The sequence below is a fragment of the Leptosomus discolor genome, chromosome Z (genome assembly GCF_034619465.1).
Source record: "Leptosomus discolor isolate bLepDis1 chromosome Z, bLepDis1.hap2, whole genome shotgun sequence".
In the NCBI taxonomy this organism is placed as follows: Eukaryota; Metazoa; Chordata; class Aves; order Leptosomiformes; family Leptosomidae; genus Leptosomus; species Leptosomus discolor.
The window spans coordinates 78,867,270-78,887,139 of NC_141419.1; the positions used below are offsets into that span (position 1 = coordinate 78,867,270).

At 39.1% G+C, this 19,870-nt stretch overlaps 1 protein-coding gene across 1 annotated transcript in view; it reads left to right on the forward strand.

The window, feature by feature from the left end:
- FYB1 (FYN binding protein 1) overlaps positions 1–11,706 on the forward strand; it is a 43,739-nt gene extending 32,033 nt beyond the window's left edge. Inside the window, exons 12-18 of the mRNA XM_086479290.1 lie at positions 658–689; positions 1,749–1,857; positions 4,042–4,147; positions 4,456–4,618; positions 9,757–9,790; positions 10,936–10,967; positions 11,083–11,706. Coding sequence (XP_086335416.1) covers positions 658–689; positions 1,749–1,857; positions 4,042–4,147; positions 4,456–4,618; positions 9,757–9,790; positions 10,936–10,967; positions 11,083–11,105 — 499 coding nt within the window. The 3' untranslated portion in view covers positions 11,106–11,706. The remainder of the gene's footprint in view (positions 1–657; positions 690–1,748; positions 1,858–4,041; positions 4,148–4,455; positions 4,619–9,756; positions 9,791–10,935; positions 10,968–11,082) is intronic.
- The last annotated feature ends 8,164 nt before the right edge of the window (positions 11,707–19,870 follow it).

A 19,870-nucleotide genomic window follows, 5' to 3' on the forward strand; every position in this document is an offset into this window, starting at 1 on the left:
CTAATTCTAATAAAGCATTGATCACATGCTACTAACGTGTTCTCACAGCAGCCTAATGAATCCTGCATCAAATTGCAGCTCAGGATGATACTTTCCTGCAAAACCACTGACCTCCTTTCTTTTCACCTGCATAATATAATTATTCTCTTACCAAGCTGTATTTGTTGCATAACTCTGATAATTAAAATATACCAATTTTTTTTTTTTTTTTGTGAAGAGCATGAAAATAATGCATCATCTTTGTGCCACCCTTGTGATGTAAGTTTGCTGTATCCTCAGCTGGAGTGTACCTTGCTCACCAGTGCAATGTGGCTGAGATAAACTGTAGCTGAGACAAATCCAGTCCCATTAATCCAAATTTTAGGAATAGGATGCCAAACAGAAAAATGCAAAGATTGTCTTCTACCCATCTTGCCCAGAGGTTAGATGAGCAATTGGTGTTTTTACCACCATGTTCTCTCATTCAGTTCTGAACCAGTTAACTTTGATTTAGGGGTAAAAAGACATTTAGTCCATGAGTATTGCTGGTGTCAGTGAGGCTTCAAAATGTCTGGAAATTACTTGGAGCCCTTCTGTTACAAGGTTTTTAAATTATTTAAATGACACAAATGCATATTAATGTGAAATAAATACTTAATACGCATCTTTTTTTTCCAGCATGTATCCTTCAACAAAGCAGTTTGGAAAAGGTAATTAATAGCCTATTGTTCAGTCTCCATATTGATTCCTGATCCTTTTTTCTGTATGCATTACTCTGTATCACGCTAGTCACAAAAATACATCCAAGGAAGGAAACAGGATTTCCCATTGCTTACCCAGTTCCAGCAAATAAATTTCAAATATTATGACTGATTTGGCCACAGACAAGGAGATACACACACATTTCAAGAGCTCTAGAAAACAATTTAATGTATTTTTTAAGAAGTTACGATTTTTCTGTGTGAGGTTTCCGCTAGTTCATTTTATTTGACATTAAGTATGAGCAGATACACTTGGAAAGAAGCATTTAACGCAAGACTTCAAAAGTAAAAAGACAGGCTTGTGGTTATTTTTATCACTTGCAGTGTCTTTGTAAGATAACATATATTCATAAATATCAGCTCAGACATGGAATAAAAAGCAAGTTCTTACAATTTTTGAGGCTGTTGCCTGAACTAAGTTCTAAGCCTTTTCTCCCCACTGTGATTTTTCTAGCCATTGATTTGATGAGTTGAACAATAGCTTCCTCTCTACAAATACGCTGAACGTGATTCAAAGTATATTATTGGGGTAAGAATACTTTTCACTGCTTCGGCATTGCATGATGGCTTAAAAACTAATATCCACTTCTAAGCAACGTTGCATTGACGAGAGTGCTATAGAAGTGCCTAAGTGTACACTAAAATCAAACTCCAAAAATATACTTTGATGCAACACAGTGGGAAATGGACTAATTAAAATGAAGATTAAAGGCTATTGCATTAGCCAACATGTGCTAAAACTTGCTTCAGCTTAAGAAGATTAAAGTATCAGTGAATACCTATTATTATTAATAAGAGTCTCATTCTGAAAGGGTTGGCTGGTGTTTGTTTTGAACAGTAGATTGTGCAAAACAGAGAACCCACAGTTACTATAGACGGTAAAAGACTACAGTACTTGCCACAATTTCTTGTCAACTTAGCTACACTACCATAGATTGTAAGACAATGTATTCACTGCTCAAAGGATTGCATAATAATTTTCCATTCCTTTAAACACTGTTGTTTCAGATTGCGGAGACAATGATGTTTATGACGACGTAGACTCTTCAGACTTCCCTCCTCCACCACCTGAACTCAAGCAAGTGAAAATGGGAATTACTCCCCTGATTAGAAATATGTAATACACTGTAAAACATTTCCAAAGTATTTACTAGAGGCAGATTGCTACTATGTATGCTTTAATTGGTGTTGTCAGATTTTGTATTTCTCGTAACCCTACTGTTGGCAATGGCAACTGAATGCTCCCTGCCTCCATTTAAGATTGAAATAATAATTAGACTATAGAGTAAATAAGTATGCTTTGAAATTCAACAAATTCTGTCCCTTATGGACAAGAGGTAGAAATGAATGCATGGTCTAAAATTACTTCTGTGTACATTCTCCGTATGCAGTCCTCTTCCTACCAAAATTTGGGGACTGTTTGGATAAGTACTTGACCTCAGCTGCTGCAGTATTTCAAAAGAAAAGGAGATAGTGTCCTATGTTATAAGTATGAAACACATCTGGAGGTGTAAAGTTCAACTTGGAAAACTTTTCTCCCTGGATGAGGAAGTTACGGCCATCTCTGGAGCACAGATGTGTTACATGCACAGATGCATCTGTGAAGATGACTGCAGTATGTCACATTCTGCTGTCACTAACTCCACTCAGGTGGAGCTACAGCATGCACTGCAATAATCTAGGCTGGAGGCATTAAAACAAAGAGAGCTCTTTGAACTCTGTGTCCAAAGGAAAAGACATGACCCTCCTAACCTAAATCTAGGTTAGTTCACAACATACATACATTCATCATCAGTGAAACTGTCATCTACAACTCCTACAGGGACCAGGAATCAAAGAATCACAGAACGTTAGGGGTTGGAAGGGACCTCAAAGACCATCTAGTCCAACCCCCCATGCCAGAGCAGGACCACCTAGAGAAGATCACACAGGAACATGCCCAGGCGGGTTTTGAATGTCTCCAGAGAAGGAAACTCCACAACCTCCCTGGGCAGACTGTTCCAGGGCTCTATCACCCTCACAGTGAAAAAGTTTTTCCTTATGTTAATGTGGAACCTCCTGTGCTCCAGCTTGCACCCGTTGCCCCTTGTCATATCATTGGACATCACCGAGGACAGCCTGGCTCCATCCTCCTGACACTCACCCTTTACGTATTTCTAAACATGAATGACGTCACCCCTCAGTCTCCTCTCCCTCAAGCTGAAGAGCCCCAGCCCCCTCAGCCTTTCATCAGAAGGGAGATGTTCCACCCCCTTCATCATCTCTGTGGCTCTGCGCTGGACTCTTTCAGGCAGTTCCTTGTCCTTCTTGACCTGAGGGGCCCAGAACTGCCGCACTATTCCCGATGGGGTCTCACCAGGGCAGAGTAGAGGGGGAGGAGAACCTCTCTCGACCTACTGACCACACCCCTTCTAATACACCCCAGGACACCACTGGCCTTCTTGGCAACGAGGGCACATTGCTGGCTCATGGCCACCCTGCTGTCCACCAGGACCCCCAGGACCCTTTCCCCTACGCTACTCTCTAACAGCTCAGTCCCCAGCCTATACTGGTACACGGGGTTGTTCTTTCCCAGAGGCAAGACTCTACACTTGCCCTTGCTGTATTTCATTAAACTTCTCCCTGTCCAGCTCTCCAGCCTGTCTAGGTCAAAGGATCAAAAAGTAGATTTAGCCTTTGAAATCCCAGGTAGAGCATCAGAGGGGAATTAGAGCATGAAACCCTTCCTTACTCATTGGCATGGGTCAACAGTTTCAGGGATGTAGAAGAAACAACAGAACTCGAAACATGTCTTTTAATATTCTCTGGTGTAGCAAGGTCTTCTATAGGCACAAAGGACTAACACAGCTACTCTACAAAAGGCTAAGATATTTCAGCTGCCTCCACAGCAGGACATATGTTATACAGCCTATAGCCCAAAGATATATAGACTTCACAAAAATTGTGCCTTACCTAGAGGTTCTAAAGTGATGGGTATTGTTTACCTAAACTATTTTTGGTAGATGTAAATTTCTTATTTCTGTAGCAGACAGAAACTTCAAAAAAATTTTTATATTCACCTACATGACAGATATATTAACATCAGAAGTCATTAAAAGATAAAAGCAGGAAAGACAACCCCAACTTTTTATTTCTTTTGGAATCAAATCTGTGTTGTATTATCCATATTGGTTTTGTAGAGCAACAAAAACATACTAAAGACACATGAAGGCAAAACCCCTTTCACTAAAATTATGAGGAAGGTTGTCAATATCTCAGATGTGTTGCTAATTTTGCTTTTATCTGTAACCTCTTATGTTAGTTCATCAAAATCAGCAAGCCGTGGAAAACATAAAGCAGATGAAAAGGATGCACAAAAGCTTAAAAAGATGGAAAAAGAAGAGATAGAGTTCAGAAAAAAGTTCAAAGTAAGTTTTGTTCACATGAAATACAAAGACTACAATATTTGTATGGTGTCCTCTAATTTGTATCCCCCAATTTCTAAATGATCCATTATTTTGCCTCTGAAAGATAAAGTATAGCTACTTGTAAAAATAGTGATCTTAGCACTCGTCAAGTCCAAATGGCAAGCATGGGCACATACTGCACAGCATAAACAATTATTTGCCTAATTTTCAAATATTTGGTAATAAATGGGAATATATTGGACTAAAAAGTGATCATAAGCTTTACGTCGATGGTTTTTAACCAACATCTCTTCATTTTATTTTTGCAGTTTGAAGGTGAAATTAAAGTTCTTTACTCTACCACTGCAGTCAAGGATTTGCCCCAGAGAAGATGGGGATCTAAAGACTTACAAGTTAAACCAGGGGAGTCTCTTGAAATTATAGAAAGTACAGATGATACCAAGGTCCTGTGCAGGAACGAAGAAGGAAAATGTAAGTTTTATTAAAAAGCTCTCATACAAATCAAATTGTCAGAGAATGGTTAAGGCAGGATGTGTAAAAAACCCTCTTCCCGGTCATATTAAAGCAGAGGCTACTTTTTCCTTGGCTGGTGGTTGACAAGAGATAGATTATTGTTAATTTATTATTATGTTTTAAGAATAGCTTGCCTTAAAACAAAACAAAACAAAACAAAACAAAACTCCGATAGCAAATGTGAGAAAAAGGACAACTTAGTTATGTAAATCTTGCTTTGCATCAACTAAGATTAGCAGACGTTTTTCTTGCTTCTGTCGCCCTCTATTTGCCAAAAAGAGTATAACTATGGTACCCCACAGAATCTAATAAAAGTAAAACCCTTGCTGCACCTCTGGGAAGCACTCGCCCATTGATTGCAGCCAAGGGAAAATCAATAACAATATTCTTACTTTGGATTGCCACAGATGGAGTTTAAACCTTTCAGCAGGCTGGGAGGGAAACTGCTTAGGAGACTTATGTCCTCGCTGGCATGCCTGCTTGTTTTGGGAGCTGTGTGAGGCCTTTCAGTATTTCTTCGAAACCCTTGGCCAGGGTGTGCATTGGCAGAAGATTTTGGGTTTTTGGAGAAGTCTGGACCATCTGCTGTTGGTTTAGATTTCTTAATGTGCTTCTGTTCAATACTTTTCATGTCTCCTTATGAAAATTCACTTTGTACAGGAACAGACTACATTCAAAGTAGCAGCATCGTTCTGCTCACCTTTATTTATTTTTTACTTCTGACCTATGCAGAAGACAGTCCAATGCCATAAACCTCTGAAGGGGATTCAGTCACTTTCCTTCGATTTTCTTTCCCTCTACACTCAACTGTTACAGTCTGGAGCACAGCCTTCTTCCTGGCAGGCCTGCAGGGTGAAGAGAAATTTCTTGTGCCTAACAACATGTTTTTCAAAATATGGGTTGCACTACTCTAGCCACTTCCCAAAAAGCAGCTTTCAATGCCACATTTTTTGAATCAAGCGAATAACAAAGCAGAAAGTAGTTCATGTTGGCTGTTTTCCACACATAGTCTTCAAAGCCTTTCAAACAGTGACAGGAGTTACTGCTTTGCTATGCATAAAAGAGAAAAACAAATAAAAATATCCTTCCTGAAAACCTCTGAATAGATCTCTCAGTTTTCACATTAATTAGTGAAGTTTGCATCCTACTTTAGTTAAGTCTATGACAGTTTTGGTTATTTGCTCTAGTTGCCCTAGTTCCTCATGTTTAAAGGTATGGTTTAACTTTTCGAAGGACAAATAGACTGAAAATCAACAATTAAAGAAGTTTTTGTTACTGTCTTGCACATGAATTCTTCCATTTGGTTGTTAACTCATGAAGCACTTCCATAGCTTCATGCCTCTATCAGCACTTAAAATTACAGGTTATATTAAAATGTCTTTTCACCTTTTTTAAGCAAGGGCTGACAATCTCAGGGACGTATTCTGCTAACACTTATTTTTAATTGTTATGAAATTATTTGAAATGTCAAAAGTGAAACAAGGAACTGATTCTGATTTACCTTCTCAAATATTTCTTACTGTTGTCTTGGTCTGACCTACCTACCTTTTGAAATAGACAAAACCCTTCAATTCACTTTCAGAGATTTTGCTTAAACTTTTGGATATAAATGGACTTCAGTGACTGAAAAATTAAGTTGTGTCCTCTCCAAGCTCCCTTTATGCTGTCAGAGAGCATCTGGCCTGATGTGTCCTAGCTTTCAGTGGTGCTAAGTAACAAAGATGCGGTGTGCTGACCTGCTGCCTTATTCCCTATTATGGAAGCCACATAAATATGAATAAATTTGTTAGAAACTGAAACTTTGGATGTGTAATTTTGGATTAGTAAATTTGAAAGAGTGTGAGATCAGCAGGGGCTGTATATTCTACATATCTAGAGAGCAGGGACCGTCAGAAGAACCTAGATTATGTTTTACAGTGGTAGAAGGACTGTCACATGCATGTCTGGCTTGCAAGCACACTGTGTTTACACACCATGTAAGCAAAGAAATTTTGTATTCTTATATTTCATGTGAGAAAATTAAAAGAAGAAACAGAAAAGATTAGATTAGCCAAATGATTTTAAATAATTCCCAGGAGACTTCAGGAGTCCTGGAAATTATTGGACTCTACTTTAAGAGAATTTTTAAAAGATTACATCTTTTTTTAAAAAAAATTGATTTCCATGAATTTATCCCAGATAATAAAATCTGAGGAAAGACAATCAGGCTAAGAATATTCTGAATAGACAGAGCTTTCCCTACGTGTATCGACTTGCAATCAGCCTGAGAGAATATGTAGATGACTGAAAATCTGCAGCACTGGGTTCTTTGACTATTGAAGATTACCTGCAGTTTAACATTTTCAGCAGGCAAAAGTTATAATAGAATTTTTATATATCAAAACATCGGCCAGCTGAAGACTGCGATAATGCAGCAGCTTTTGTGAATTGTACTAGCCCATTGTGTCTGATGCCAATTTACAAGGGCAAGTTACAGACCTTGAAAGGGCCATTTCAGTTAGAATAAAATTAGGGCCTGGATGTAAAAAAGGCTTAACAAAAAAGATGAGATTCTTTAGCTGGACATTACCGTGCATTTAAAAAACGAAGAGATACTTTCATATACCAGAAGAGAAAAATTCATGTGAAGGAAGAACGATTCCTTAAGGTAAAACAGTAGGATCTGGGGATTCTGCTAGACTGACCTGAAGGATTGCCACCAGAAATACTAGCAGAAAACTGATCATTTCTGTATTACATTATGGTTACTCTAAGTACATAAAGCAGTAGCAGCCCCAAGAATTCAAGGACCTTTACAAGTCAAGCTAACAAATTTATTCTAAAACCTATGAACTGTGTATGAATTTCTAAAAACTGTCATTTTAGTGTGACAATGTGGGCCTCCTAATGAATAAAAGAATGAAACTTAATAGTAATATCAACTATAACACATGATCACTTTTCTCCTTTAGAACTGTCCTAATTTTCATAGAATTATAGAATAGTTTGGGCTGGAAGTGACCTTTAAAGGTCATCTAGTCCAATCTGCAGTGAGCAAGGACATCTTTAGCTGGATCAGGTTGCTCAGAGCCCCATCCAACCTGACTTTGACTGTTTCCAGGGATGGGGCTTCTAGCACCTGTCTGGGAAACCTGTTCCAGTGTTTCATTAACCTCACCATAAACAATTTCTTCCTTACATCTAGCCTAAATCTGCCCTTCTTTAATTTAAAACCATTGCTTACCCCTTGTCCTGTCGCTGCAGGCCCTGCTAAAAGATTGCCCCCGTCTTTCTTCTAGGCCCCCTTTAAGTACTGTGAAGCCCCTATAAGGTCTCCCCGGAGCCTTCTCTTCTCCAGGCTGAACAACCCCAACTCTCTCAGCCTGTCCTCACAGGGGAGGTGCTCCAGCCCCCTGATCATTTTTGTGGCCCCCCTCTGGACCCAGTTGAGCAGGTCCACGTCTTTCTCATGCTGGGGGCCTCAGAGCTGAACACAGGACTGCAGGTGGGGTCTCACCAGAGCAGAGTAGAGGGGGAGATCACCTCCCTCCACCTGCTGGCCACACTTCTCTTGATGCAGCCCAGGATACAGTTGGCTTTCTGGGTTGTGAGCTCACGTTGCCAGCTCATGTCCAGCTTTCCATCCATCAGCACCCCCAAGTCCTTCTCGGCAGGGCTGCTCTCAATCCCTTCATCCCCCAGCCTGTGTTGATACCAGGGGTTGCCCTGACCCAGGTGCAGCACCTTGCACTTGCCTTTGTTGAACCTCATGAGATTCACATGGATCCACTTCTCAAGCTTGTCCAGGTCCCTCTGGATGGCATCCCGTCCCTCAGGCATGTCAGCTGCACCATTCAGCTTGGTGTCATCTGCAAACTTGCTGAGGGTGCACCCAATCCCACCATCTATGTCACTGATGAAGATACTAAACAGCACTGGTCCCAGCACGGACCCCTGAGGGACGCCGCTTGTCACCAGTCTCCATCTGGACTTTGAGCCATTGACCACTACCCTCTGGATGCAGCCATTCAACCAGTTCCTCACCCGCGGAACAGTCCACCCATCAAATCCATCTCTCTCCGATTTAGCAAGAAGGATGTTGTGGGAGACTGTGCCAAAGGCCTTACAGAAATCCAGAGAGAGGACATCCGTAGCTCTTCCCTTGTCCACTGAGGTAGTCACTGCACCATAGGCAGCCACTAGGTTGGTCAATTTTGTACCAACATACTAACGTTTACCTACAAATATGAAATGTTACAGTTTTCTTTTTGCTTGGGCAAGTATTTTTAGTAGGTATCTTCTACCAAAGACAGTGAGAAATTTTTTCAAGAGATTAAATACATTGAAGAAGAATATGTGTAGTCTTAGCTGATTTCATTAGAAATGCAACGGAGTAATAGAATAATTTACCAATGAGTAGCTTTTCTAAGGTATTTCCAGTATCTTTATAAACAGTTCTTACCAATACGATACATTCAATTTTTTTTAAAATTACAGTTAATTATAATTAATTGGTATATACATCTTGTATTGGTACATGCACTTTAGTCCCTGTAGGAAATCATACATATTTACGTTATTTATTATTATAAATATTATTACATGGTTATTATTTTACCTTATTTTTGTGTTATAGTTTGTGCACTGAACTGTATTTTGTGTTAGTATTTATTGTTTCACACTCCTCTCATGCAATCAGGAAAGTAAAATATAAGATGAAAACCTAATCTTGCATAACTTCTATTATTGTTGTCTCCTTTCAGCACTAGTTTTGTACACAATGGAAACTTGTGCAACGAAACAAGAGAAATGACATTTTATGAATATGTAAAGCACCTGGCACAGTAGACACCTAACCAGTCTTGGAGCCACTGTAGTATTCTGATTCCCTATCCAAGGCACCATGTTACACTAAACAAGCAAATAATTAAAGTTAAAATTTGACATAGTAAAATTTTCCTCAAGTACATATCCATGGTACTTTGTTATCCATCTATTATGTCTTTCCATCTGAAATATATAAAAGAGAAAAACTGCGTTTCACTAGTGCTAGCAACAGAAGAAATAACATGAATATTTAAATTTAACTTAAATACATATATATTTCAATTTTACAGATGGCTATGTTCTGAGAAGCAATTTAGTTCAGAAGTAAGTACAAAGTGATCTTCTTGAAAAATTTGTTATACTACTGAATTTTGTTCTAAACTGTTTGTTAAATAAAAGTGAAATGTAATTATTTTAGTATGTTATTCTAGTCCTGTAAATTAAGTCATTCTTATGGAATTTAGATTTCTCAAGAATTAGTCATATACATCCATGCTGGAAATTTTGTAGGGCCCAACTCCTCATTGCTTAACCATAAACACTGTTGTAAACCGTGAAAAATTACGTAAATAAAGCATTATTGGTACTAGAATCTGTTACTGAACTGCACATTAATGTGATTAAGTGTATTGATGCCATTTTCAAATGTTTAATTAAAATGGACTAATTTTTTCTTTGGATTTATTTTTATTTCAGTCTTACTGGGATTGATCAGATTTGGCTCAGTGTTGCTCCCATTAATTGCATGGAGTTCAACATTTAGGTTCCAATCCAAAACTCCCGTCAGACAGAGCCTTTCCATTTCCTTCAATGACCTTTATGTCAGACTCTTAAATATCACATCAGATGTCACTTTTAGAATTGAGGCCTGCAAACACTTACACTCACATTTAACTTATATATAAAAATAGCCTTACTGGCTTCCGTGGGCCTGTTCATGTATCTCAGTGACATATTTTGACAATTCCTATTCATGGAGCATGTATCATTTGTAGACATTACCTAAATTCATCATGTAACAAGCTGGTCCTCCAAAATCATTATGGCATTGCCAAGTACAGAAACAAGTCAGAATTTCAAGGGCATACTGATTTTTTTTTTACTCATCTTTTCCAATTTTCATTTAAAAAAATCAGTAAGTGTAGTCATTTTTAATGGAAATATCTCTATGAGTTTGTTAGAATAGCTACTTAAAAACTTAATTAAAAAAACCCAACCTTTTAATAAAGCAAGCCTTTCACATTAGAAAGAAATGTATCCAGCTCTGCCCTTCACTGAAAATCCTTTGGCCTGATCATCTTGCTCGACACTGTTCTATTACCACAAAGGTTGCACTTTCCTAATTATCAAATGAATTACTTGACAGCATGTCTGTACCACACTGCTGCACTACTTTGTATCTACATGCAAATAGTAACATACGATGTCTCAATTCTTAAATACGCTATTTTTATTTTCTTAACTTACAGTGATGGAGAGATTTACGATGATATTGGTGATGGTACGTTGAACTTTTCAAATAATACAATAGCTATATTCAATTACACCAAATAACTTTATCCTTGAGTTGAAGTACTACACAATGCTAATATTTTTGCATTTCATTTCTATTTCAGATTGCATCTATGATAATGACTGATGCAGCATTCTACGCGAGTAAGAGCTTCATTGGAGATCAACATCTATTTTGGACTTCCTAATTGTAAAATCAAAAGAAGTCACTAAAGCTGATCACAAGTTAATTGGTTACACTCTTCTAAATGTACAATTAACCTTTTCTAGGATTTCAGGGTTTTGTTATCCCTTGCTTTGTATGACATCCATATTGCCATTTATTGGAGCAATTAAAATTCAGGGAATATGAGCTAAAGTAAAGGTTATAATTTTCCACTTCCCTTCCACATTTGTGACAGTCCTTGTAAAAACAATTCTTCAATTAGCTATACCCAAAGAGGCCACTTCAGGTCTATGAAGGATACAGAGGACAATAAACCCTGGGAACAGGTTTTGCTCTGGCTCTGGTCTATTAAACACCAGAGACTGCCACTCAGGGCAGGACAGTATCCTGAAAAGAAATTCTTCCTTTGGTGATAACATCCTGTTGTGAAAACAGGAAATCAAAAGTGGGCATCAGAGAAGACAACACATTGCCGCCTTGCCACTCCAACTGCAATAGCGTTAGCCACACTGACACATACAGCCATGTACCATGATTGCTGAAGTTTCTTTCCTATATCATACTAATAATAGAATACCATTTTCTAAAATTTATTTGACCATTTTGTAAGTACTTTTTGACTAATAGTAACAGTAAAATAGTACCAATGTTATATGTGTTACATACAGCAATCTGAGATATAGACAATAGAAGGGTCTACTTTATAGTGTAGTATTGCTCAAAATATATTCAGAACATTTAGTTTGAGATTTAATTTCTGTTTAGTTTGAAGATATGTTTTTGTTGTCACTATAGTAATTTAGGCATTAAAATGGACCTATAAACTGATGATAAACTAGTTGGAAATAACTTCTAGGCTAAATTTATACGTATATTTATCACACCATTTTAATAACACCTCTTTAGTCTAAGTACTATATTTTACACTGGACTTCGCTAAATGAGAGTACAGAAATTAAACGTTTCCATGCTTATCCACTGTAGAAACAACATCTATTCCTAAAGATCACTGGTGATGCTGTTCTCTGAATGAGCAAGTAGCAAATTGAAGTAAAATGAACAGATGAATCATGATAATAAATATCACTTTGCACTTATGTATCAGAACTCACTGGAAATCTAAAGATGTTTACAGTGAACTCCCAGTAAAGAGGGAGAGCGTGAGCAGAAAATGGAACATGTATTTGTAATCTGTGATGCTTTTGCTGCAGTGCAAGATAGTCAAAAACCTGTAACAACCAAGGTGGCTGGATCAGAGCAAGCAACTCCTCTTGATAATCACATCTTCTATAACACTGAAGGGAAGCAAGGTACACTGTGCAAACCAGCGCATTGCAGCAAGCCAGCAAGCTTATAAACATAAAACAAATTTGGCTCTGTGGAAGTCAGTGAGTTTTGGTCTTACCTTCAGTGGAACTGAGATTTCATCTTATACAAGTGCCTTTTATTGATGGTTCAAAATACAATAAATCTCTAAGGAGGTATGGGGATAACAAACATAAAATTAACTGAAGAGATAATAGCCTGTAAGTTATTTTATACTGTATTTAAAATCACTGATAATACACTGAAAAGCTATATTCAAACTTGAGTTTCCTGTTCTATATTTGCTGTTCAACCAGCAGCCAGGCACACAAATACCAATTTTACATGTAAACATCAGCATCAGCACCCAAATTTAAAACATGACCTTGTATATTAAGTAGAATGAATGTGTCTGGCTATTTGGCTATGTCGCTGCTGGTGGTTTTTTTATTTTTCAGGGGCATTCAAGAGGGTATGTGCATCAAATTAGTGATATGGCAAAGAACTGGGATGGAACACAGACATTTAAAAATACACAACCACTTGTCAGTTAACAATAGGATAAGTAGTTTCATGCTTTACACAACTATCTCAAAAAGAGTTTGTGTTACATTCTAACATATATGGCCAGTCTTGTTCTAGTTTTAGCTCATAGTAGAATTCAAGTGTTGCAGTAAGACCAACAAAGGAAATTGCCTTTTGAGTATAATTTACTTTGTATTAAAAGACTTCAGTAGAACACAAACCTCTTTTGTTCCCCTGAAAGAGAAGTTTTCTAAGATTTTTCAGTTATATATTTTGAATAGCTTTTTCACATTCTTAGCCTTGATATGTTGTAGGTACTGTGTTTCCTTACTGATTATACTGACTGAATTGGTCATGTGATACATTAAATCATCAAAAGAAATAATCATAAGATATTTTAAGCTAAAAGTCTGTGCATTGTTTGCACAGATCAAATATAATGTGATTATTACAGGGTGGTGAAATGTATTATAAGGTACTACACACTGAAAAGTTACTGGTATTGTGTGTTTTTTCTTTTTGTTATTTTACCAATGCTGTTCACTGGATGCATTTTTTTTTCATTTCTTCTGAATAAAAGTGTGCTTTCTAGACAAGAAATGTGGGTGCACTGTCTTCTGCCAAAGTAGAACAACAGTTGCTGAACAATAACTTCTGAATATTATCATTGAGCAGCTGACAGTGAAAATCAACTTTAGTTTTGCTGCAAAGGCAGAAAAACTACAATGTAGAATTTGTTTGTCAGTAATCACTATCCAGAAAGTGAAATGTAAGCAGAAAATCTTCCAGGCAGGAAAATCCACACTTAGGCAGTAAAGTCTGTATTTTAAGGGTTTCTCACCTGTAATTTAGCCTATTATTTATAATTTATCTATTTTGAAAGTCCTAAAGAAAGAAAAGGAAAGCTGTTCTCTCTCTCGATATTTTCCCGTCTCCAAATTCAGTCTATAATCCTGGAGTATTTGGCTGTGCCTGCTAAAACGTTCAGCAATGACATCAAAATATTGGCATAAAAATTACCCTTCAGCATGAACACCCCAGTTAAGGTAAATAGAGATGGTTTCCATCTGTGTTGTACCTCTACACTGTCCCAGTAAACAGGCTAAGCAAAATCAAAACTGGGAGGCCAAAAAGACTTCTCTAATTTGGAAGCTTTAGAGCATTTCTCTGCCTTTACCGCAGGCTCTGGGCTGCAGGAATGCAGCTGATCTCCTGTGCATTCCTGAGTAAGAGGTTTATATTCTCGATCCACATAATTGCAGATCGCTTGGCTACTCCTCCCACGGTGGTAACAAAACCCTCCTCTATGTGTGATCTTGTTTCATAATCCACCTCAACTGTGAAGAACGGTGCTTTAGGAAGGGGAAGGAAATTCAGTGGAGGAACCTAGATTCACCGCGTGAATTATGTTACCTCTGACTACTTTTGTGACAGATACAGGTGCAAGCATGTGTGTGCGTGTGTGCATGTGTGCGTCTTGTGCATGTGTATTTTATGTCAGATAAGACAACTTCTGAGGAAACTAATGGACCTGTAAAACAATACCCTTATGACTTCTGTACAGCAGTCCCAGACCATCCTACATGGAAAGGCTTTTGCATGTAACTTCACTACAGAGTGAAGCACTCAAATGCTAGGAGGTACAGGGAAGGAGTTTCTATTTGCTCAGCCTCAGTTCTGCCTCCATGCATCTTCAACTCAGTGCTCTGTCTATAATTACATGACGGCTCAGTGTTTTTTTCCCACAGGATCACTGCCCCATTTAGTGCATGGGCTGGACAACAGTTAATAGAAAAGGCAGTTGTTCAGCCCTGCTCATTCAGTTTCTGGCCACTCCTTTATTTAGTGTAAATCTCTCGAAGCCTATGCTGCACCCAGAATTATTAGTTTCTCATAGCATTCATCACAATGGTATCTCAGATTTCCATGAATAGTAATGGACTTATCTTGTGAGACAGGAAAACATTTTATCCCCATTTTTAATGTATGAAAGGAAGGCATAAGCAGAGAACAATTTGTGGCACATATCCATTCATCCTTGATATAAAACCGAACTGCTAAAGCTAAATTGATTGTATTTGTAATGCTTTCCTAGATTAGGGCTCTCACTATTTTGCCTTCTTCTTTTTTGCCTCTACTTGTGGTTAAACTCAAAGAAAGAAAATACTTTTTGTTTAAAACGTATTAGCATCCAAAATGCCTATTTTAAATAGAACACATTTACAGTAATAAAAGGGGTGCAGATAGGGGATACTAATTTAAATTTTATTTAAATAATAGTTCAGATTATATTCAGCAACTTAATGAATACTGGGGACAAATTCTAGAATTGAATATTCTACATTATTACTTCCACTCACATCATTTGCTGTTTCCCAACTCCCATGTCAACAGCAAGTTTGTTGGCATGGTTTTGTGTCAGGTCTACAGCTTTTGTCAGAATCAAACACTTAGGTGTACATGGTCTAGGGATATGCTAGGTTGAGACACCCAAACCAATTCTGAAAGAATTAGCTTATTTATCAGGAGCCATTCACCCAGCATGCATAGCTCTCCAAGCCCTCCCCCTCAACCACTCAGCCTGGCTAAGAAACAAGGTAGTAGTGCAGCTGAAGGGTCATCCTCAGCAGTTTCCAGCATCCTAGCCAGCTGGAAGCTATCCCTGTGCCACTCAGGCTAGCCACGGTACTGCAGAATGCCGCCACAACATCTCATAGCCTTGTGCAGAGCAGCAGTGTGGTAGTCCCTGGTCCCCTTCTTTGCCTGGGTGGACCAAAATTACTATGACCTCACAAAGGCTTTTTTCTCTGTGTTTCATTGTAGCTAGTTGGCACCTGAACACATGCAGAATTTGTTAAATTATCTCCATTCACCTCCTTCTAAAGCAATTGGAGAGAGAAGATTAAGCTGTTATTAAATGTATAGAGTTCCTTGCTTGAGGCTTTTTATATTGTGGCCCTTGTTGAAAAGAATATGGAAAACTATGTTTATTTTCTTTCTTAACACACAGACACATAAATATTGCTTAAACTTAAAATGTTCACTGTTAGGCAGAAAGGAAGTATGTAAAATGTCAACACGAACATGAATGAAATGTGAATTAGATGGATTCCAAGGGTTTTAAGAAACATTATATGATTTGCATTACTTCAGTAATATCACCAAATCCTACAGCTCAAGCATCATGAGACAGACAAAGAAAAAAAAAAAATCAGCATTGGCTTTTTTTCCCTGCCTTTTAATTCTTTTTTTTGGCCTGATTCCTGATTTTCAAGTTCTTAGCAGGAAAAGCTGCTTGATGCTTCACTTGTGTGTGGGTGCACTTCAGGTGGAAAATGTACACAACACACAGACACAGAATCTGGAGCTCCCAAGGGACACTCTGCCAAGCTCCCTTCCCTTCTCCTGCATCTCAGGTTCTTTCATGTTCTCCTGCCCTGGATGATGCCATCACACACCTCCCAGCTCACACAGGTAAGCCCAATCTCTTCTTCTGTATTGATCTAAAGAGACATACTTATTTTTCTGTTCTCATTGCCTCCTTTCACTGCTTGACATGTTCTCTGTACACTTCTACTTTCTTTCTCAATTACTTCCTATTCCCTATAATTATTCCTCTTTTCCCTGATCCTCTGACCATGGAGTTCTGTCATTTGCTTTTCTGTTTTCTTGTTCTTTCTCTTTTCATCCTTTTTAACTGTTCCCCTATTTCTGCATTCCTGCCCCTGGCACTTTCATTTCTATCCCATTTTTAAAAGCTGCTCTGTTTAAATGCTCATTTTTTGTGCAAGATTCCTAACTCTGTGGGTGACACCAGCAGAGGTTTTATGACTCACCAACCACTGAGAAGACTTACAATTCTTCTATTTTGCATTCTATGCTGTTTATCCCATAGCATTTAAAATCAGGCCAAACATACCTTCCTTCTGCTCTCAGTATTTGGGGTGGTTTTTTTCAGTACTTAAGTTGGGATGCTGTATTATTATATATATATATAACTTACTACTGCCAGTTTAAGTTAAAAAAAATATATATATTTTCTATCCCATCCCTTTTTCTGCTCCTATATTCCCAGCAAGTAACTTGCTACCGGCCATGTAATAGACTGAAGCCTGTTCTAATGATATCCACTGACTGCTGAGATCTCAGATATCCAAATATTTCAGTATGGATATCATGATGTAAAACAGCACTGCTATTAAAATGTTAGTCAGCCTTTGTTCGCCAGTGCCCAAAGAAAATGTTAATGGGCTTCTTCAGTTTTTAAAAAAAGATCAAAAAGAGTTACAAAAAATAGTTTCTGCTGCCATGCATATTTTGAATCAGATGATGATAAATTACCCTTACATACAGCTTGGGGTTTATTTAGACTGAAACATTTAACAGCTGTGTTTTTTTAAAGTTTTTTTCCTCAGGTCTAATTAATATGCCAACCATACCCAAACTCAACACCTGTTGCTTTTCACAGCTTCAATAGGATTATGCAGTGCAGAACGCTGTGAAAAATCTTACATGAATGGATGCCTAAATGCGAGGTGGCACTAATTAACAATCTAGTTAGCAACTTGCTCACTTAACCAGGAAGACCTGTTGCATCACTCAGCATTCTGTTATTTTGCAGCTGGTTGTTGTTGCTTTACTACGATACTTACTGCTACTCTGGCATAATTTTCTGCTATGCACTATATGTTCATTTTTTAATTTCTTCCATTACTGGGTACTGAAGAAATATTAACATTTTACCCAGCTGCAATAAATTCAGATTTTTATTAATAGCCTTTCTTTCTAGCTGGATTTAAGGGTACTATATGCACATGCACAAATTAACTTAGATTATGCTGTTTTCCAAAATCAGCGCAATTCCGGGGGAATAAAAAAAAAAAAAAAAAGGCTGAAAATTTTGTTAGGAATTTCTTTTTCTTTAGCCAAAACATGTTGCTTTTGCAAACTGTATTTCTGATACTTAAACTACTATCTATAGAACTCCTTTTCCATAACCAGATACGTAGAAATACACCCATTGGGTTGTATTTGAAAAGGCTAGTATAGCCTTTCCCATATACTGGGAATATACAACATCAGCCAGGAGAGCAATCACACCCAAAAAAGCAAATCCAGTGGAAACAGCCTCCCTGGGGAGCAAACTGCAAATTACGCCTCGCTTTTTCTCCAAGCTGTTTGGTGAACATGAGACCACAAGGGACAAATCAAAAAACTAAGTCTGGTGAAGTGCCCACTGACCGGTAAAGGGGAAACATAACCCCCATTTTCAAAAAGGGGAAAAAAGGAAGACCCAGGCAACTACAGGCCAGTCAGTCTCAGCCCTGCACCTGGCAAGATCATGGAGCAGATTCTCCTGAAGGCTCTGCTATGGCACATGGAAAATGTGGAGGTGATTGGTGGCAACCAACATGGCTTCACCAAGGGAAAAAACCTGCCTGACAAATCTGGTGGTCTTTTATGATGGAGTTACAGCATCAATTGACAAGGGAAGAGCAGCTGATGTCATCTATCTGGACTGGTGCAAAGCCTTCAATGCTGTCTTGCACAACATCCTGGTCTCCAAATTGGAAAGACACGGATTTGATGGATGGATCACTCGGTGGATAAGAAATTGGCTGGAAGGTGGCACTCAAAGAGTTGCGATCAATGGCTCGGTGTCTGAGCGGAGACCAGTGACAAGCGGTGTTCCTCAGGGATCGGTACTGGGACTGGTGCTATTTATCATCTTTGTCAGCAACATGCACAGTGGGATCAAGTGCACCCTCAGCAAGTTTGCTGAGGACACCAAGTTGTGTGGTGAGGTCGACACATTGGAGAGCAGGGATGCCATCCAGAGGGACCTTGGCAGGCTGGAGAGGTGGGCCCAGGCCAACCTCATGAAGTTCAACAAGGCCAAGTACAAGGTCCTGCACCTGGGTCGAGGCAATCCCAAGCACAGACACTGGCTGGGTGATGAGTGGATCGAGAGCAGCCCTGCGGAGAAGGACTTGGGCGTGCTGGTGGATGAAAAGCTGGACACGAGGCAGCAATGTGTGCTTGCAGCGCAGAAAGCCAACCGTATCCTCGGCTGCATCAAGAGAAGTGTGGCCAGCAGGTCAAGGGAGGTGATTCTGCCCTTCTACTCTGCTCTGGTAAGATCCCACCTGGAATAGTGTGTCCAGCTCTGAAGTCCCCAACACAAGAAAGACATGGAGCTGCTGGAGCGAGTGCAGGAGGGCTACCAAGATGGTCAGAGGGTTGGAACACCTTTCCTATGAGGACAGGCTGAGAGAGTTGGGCTTGTTCAGCCTGGAAAAGAGAAGGCTCCGGGGAGACCTTCTAGCGGCCTTCCAGCACCTGAAGGGGCCCTACAAGAAGGCAGGACAGGGACTTTTTTACAAGGGCCTGCAGTGATTGGACGAGGGGTAATGGTTGGAAGCTGGGAGAGGGGAGGTTTAGACTAGATATGAGGAAGAAGGTCTTCACCCTGAGGGTGGTGAGACATTGGAACAGGTTGCCTAAGAAAGTTGTTGATGCTCCATCCCTGGAAGTGTTCGAGACCAGGTTGGATGGAGCCGTGAGCAACCTGGTCTAGTGGAAGGTGTCCCTGACATGGCACAGGGGTTGGAACTAGATGATCTTTGATGTCCCTTCCAACCCAAACCATTCTAGGATAGGATAGGATAGGATAGGATAGGATAGGATAGGATAGGATAGGATAGGATAGGATAGGATAGGATATAGTTGCATCCACACTAGCCACTTAAAACAGTGACAGGGAACATCCCTGGGCACTGGACCTTGATGGTCTTTGCTTTCACATTGGCCCAACCAGACATTTTGGCTCAGGACCAGTGCAAGGCTGTCCAAAGATGGCCCAGCCTGTATTAAAGGATCTCCATGTCACCAGAGCC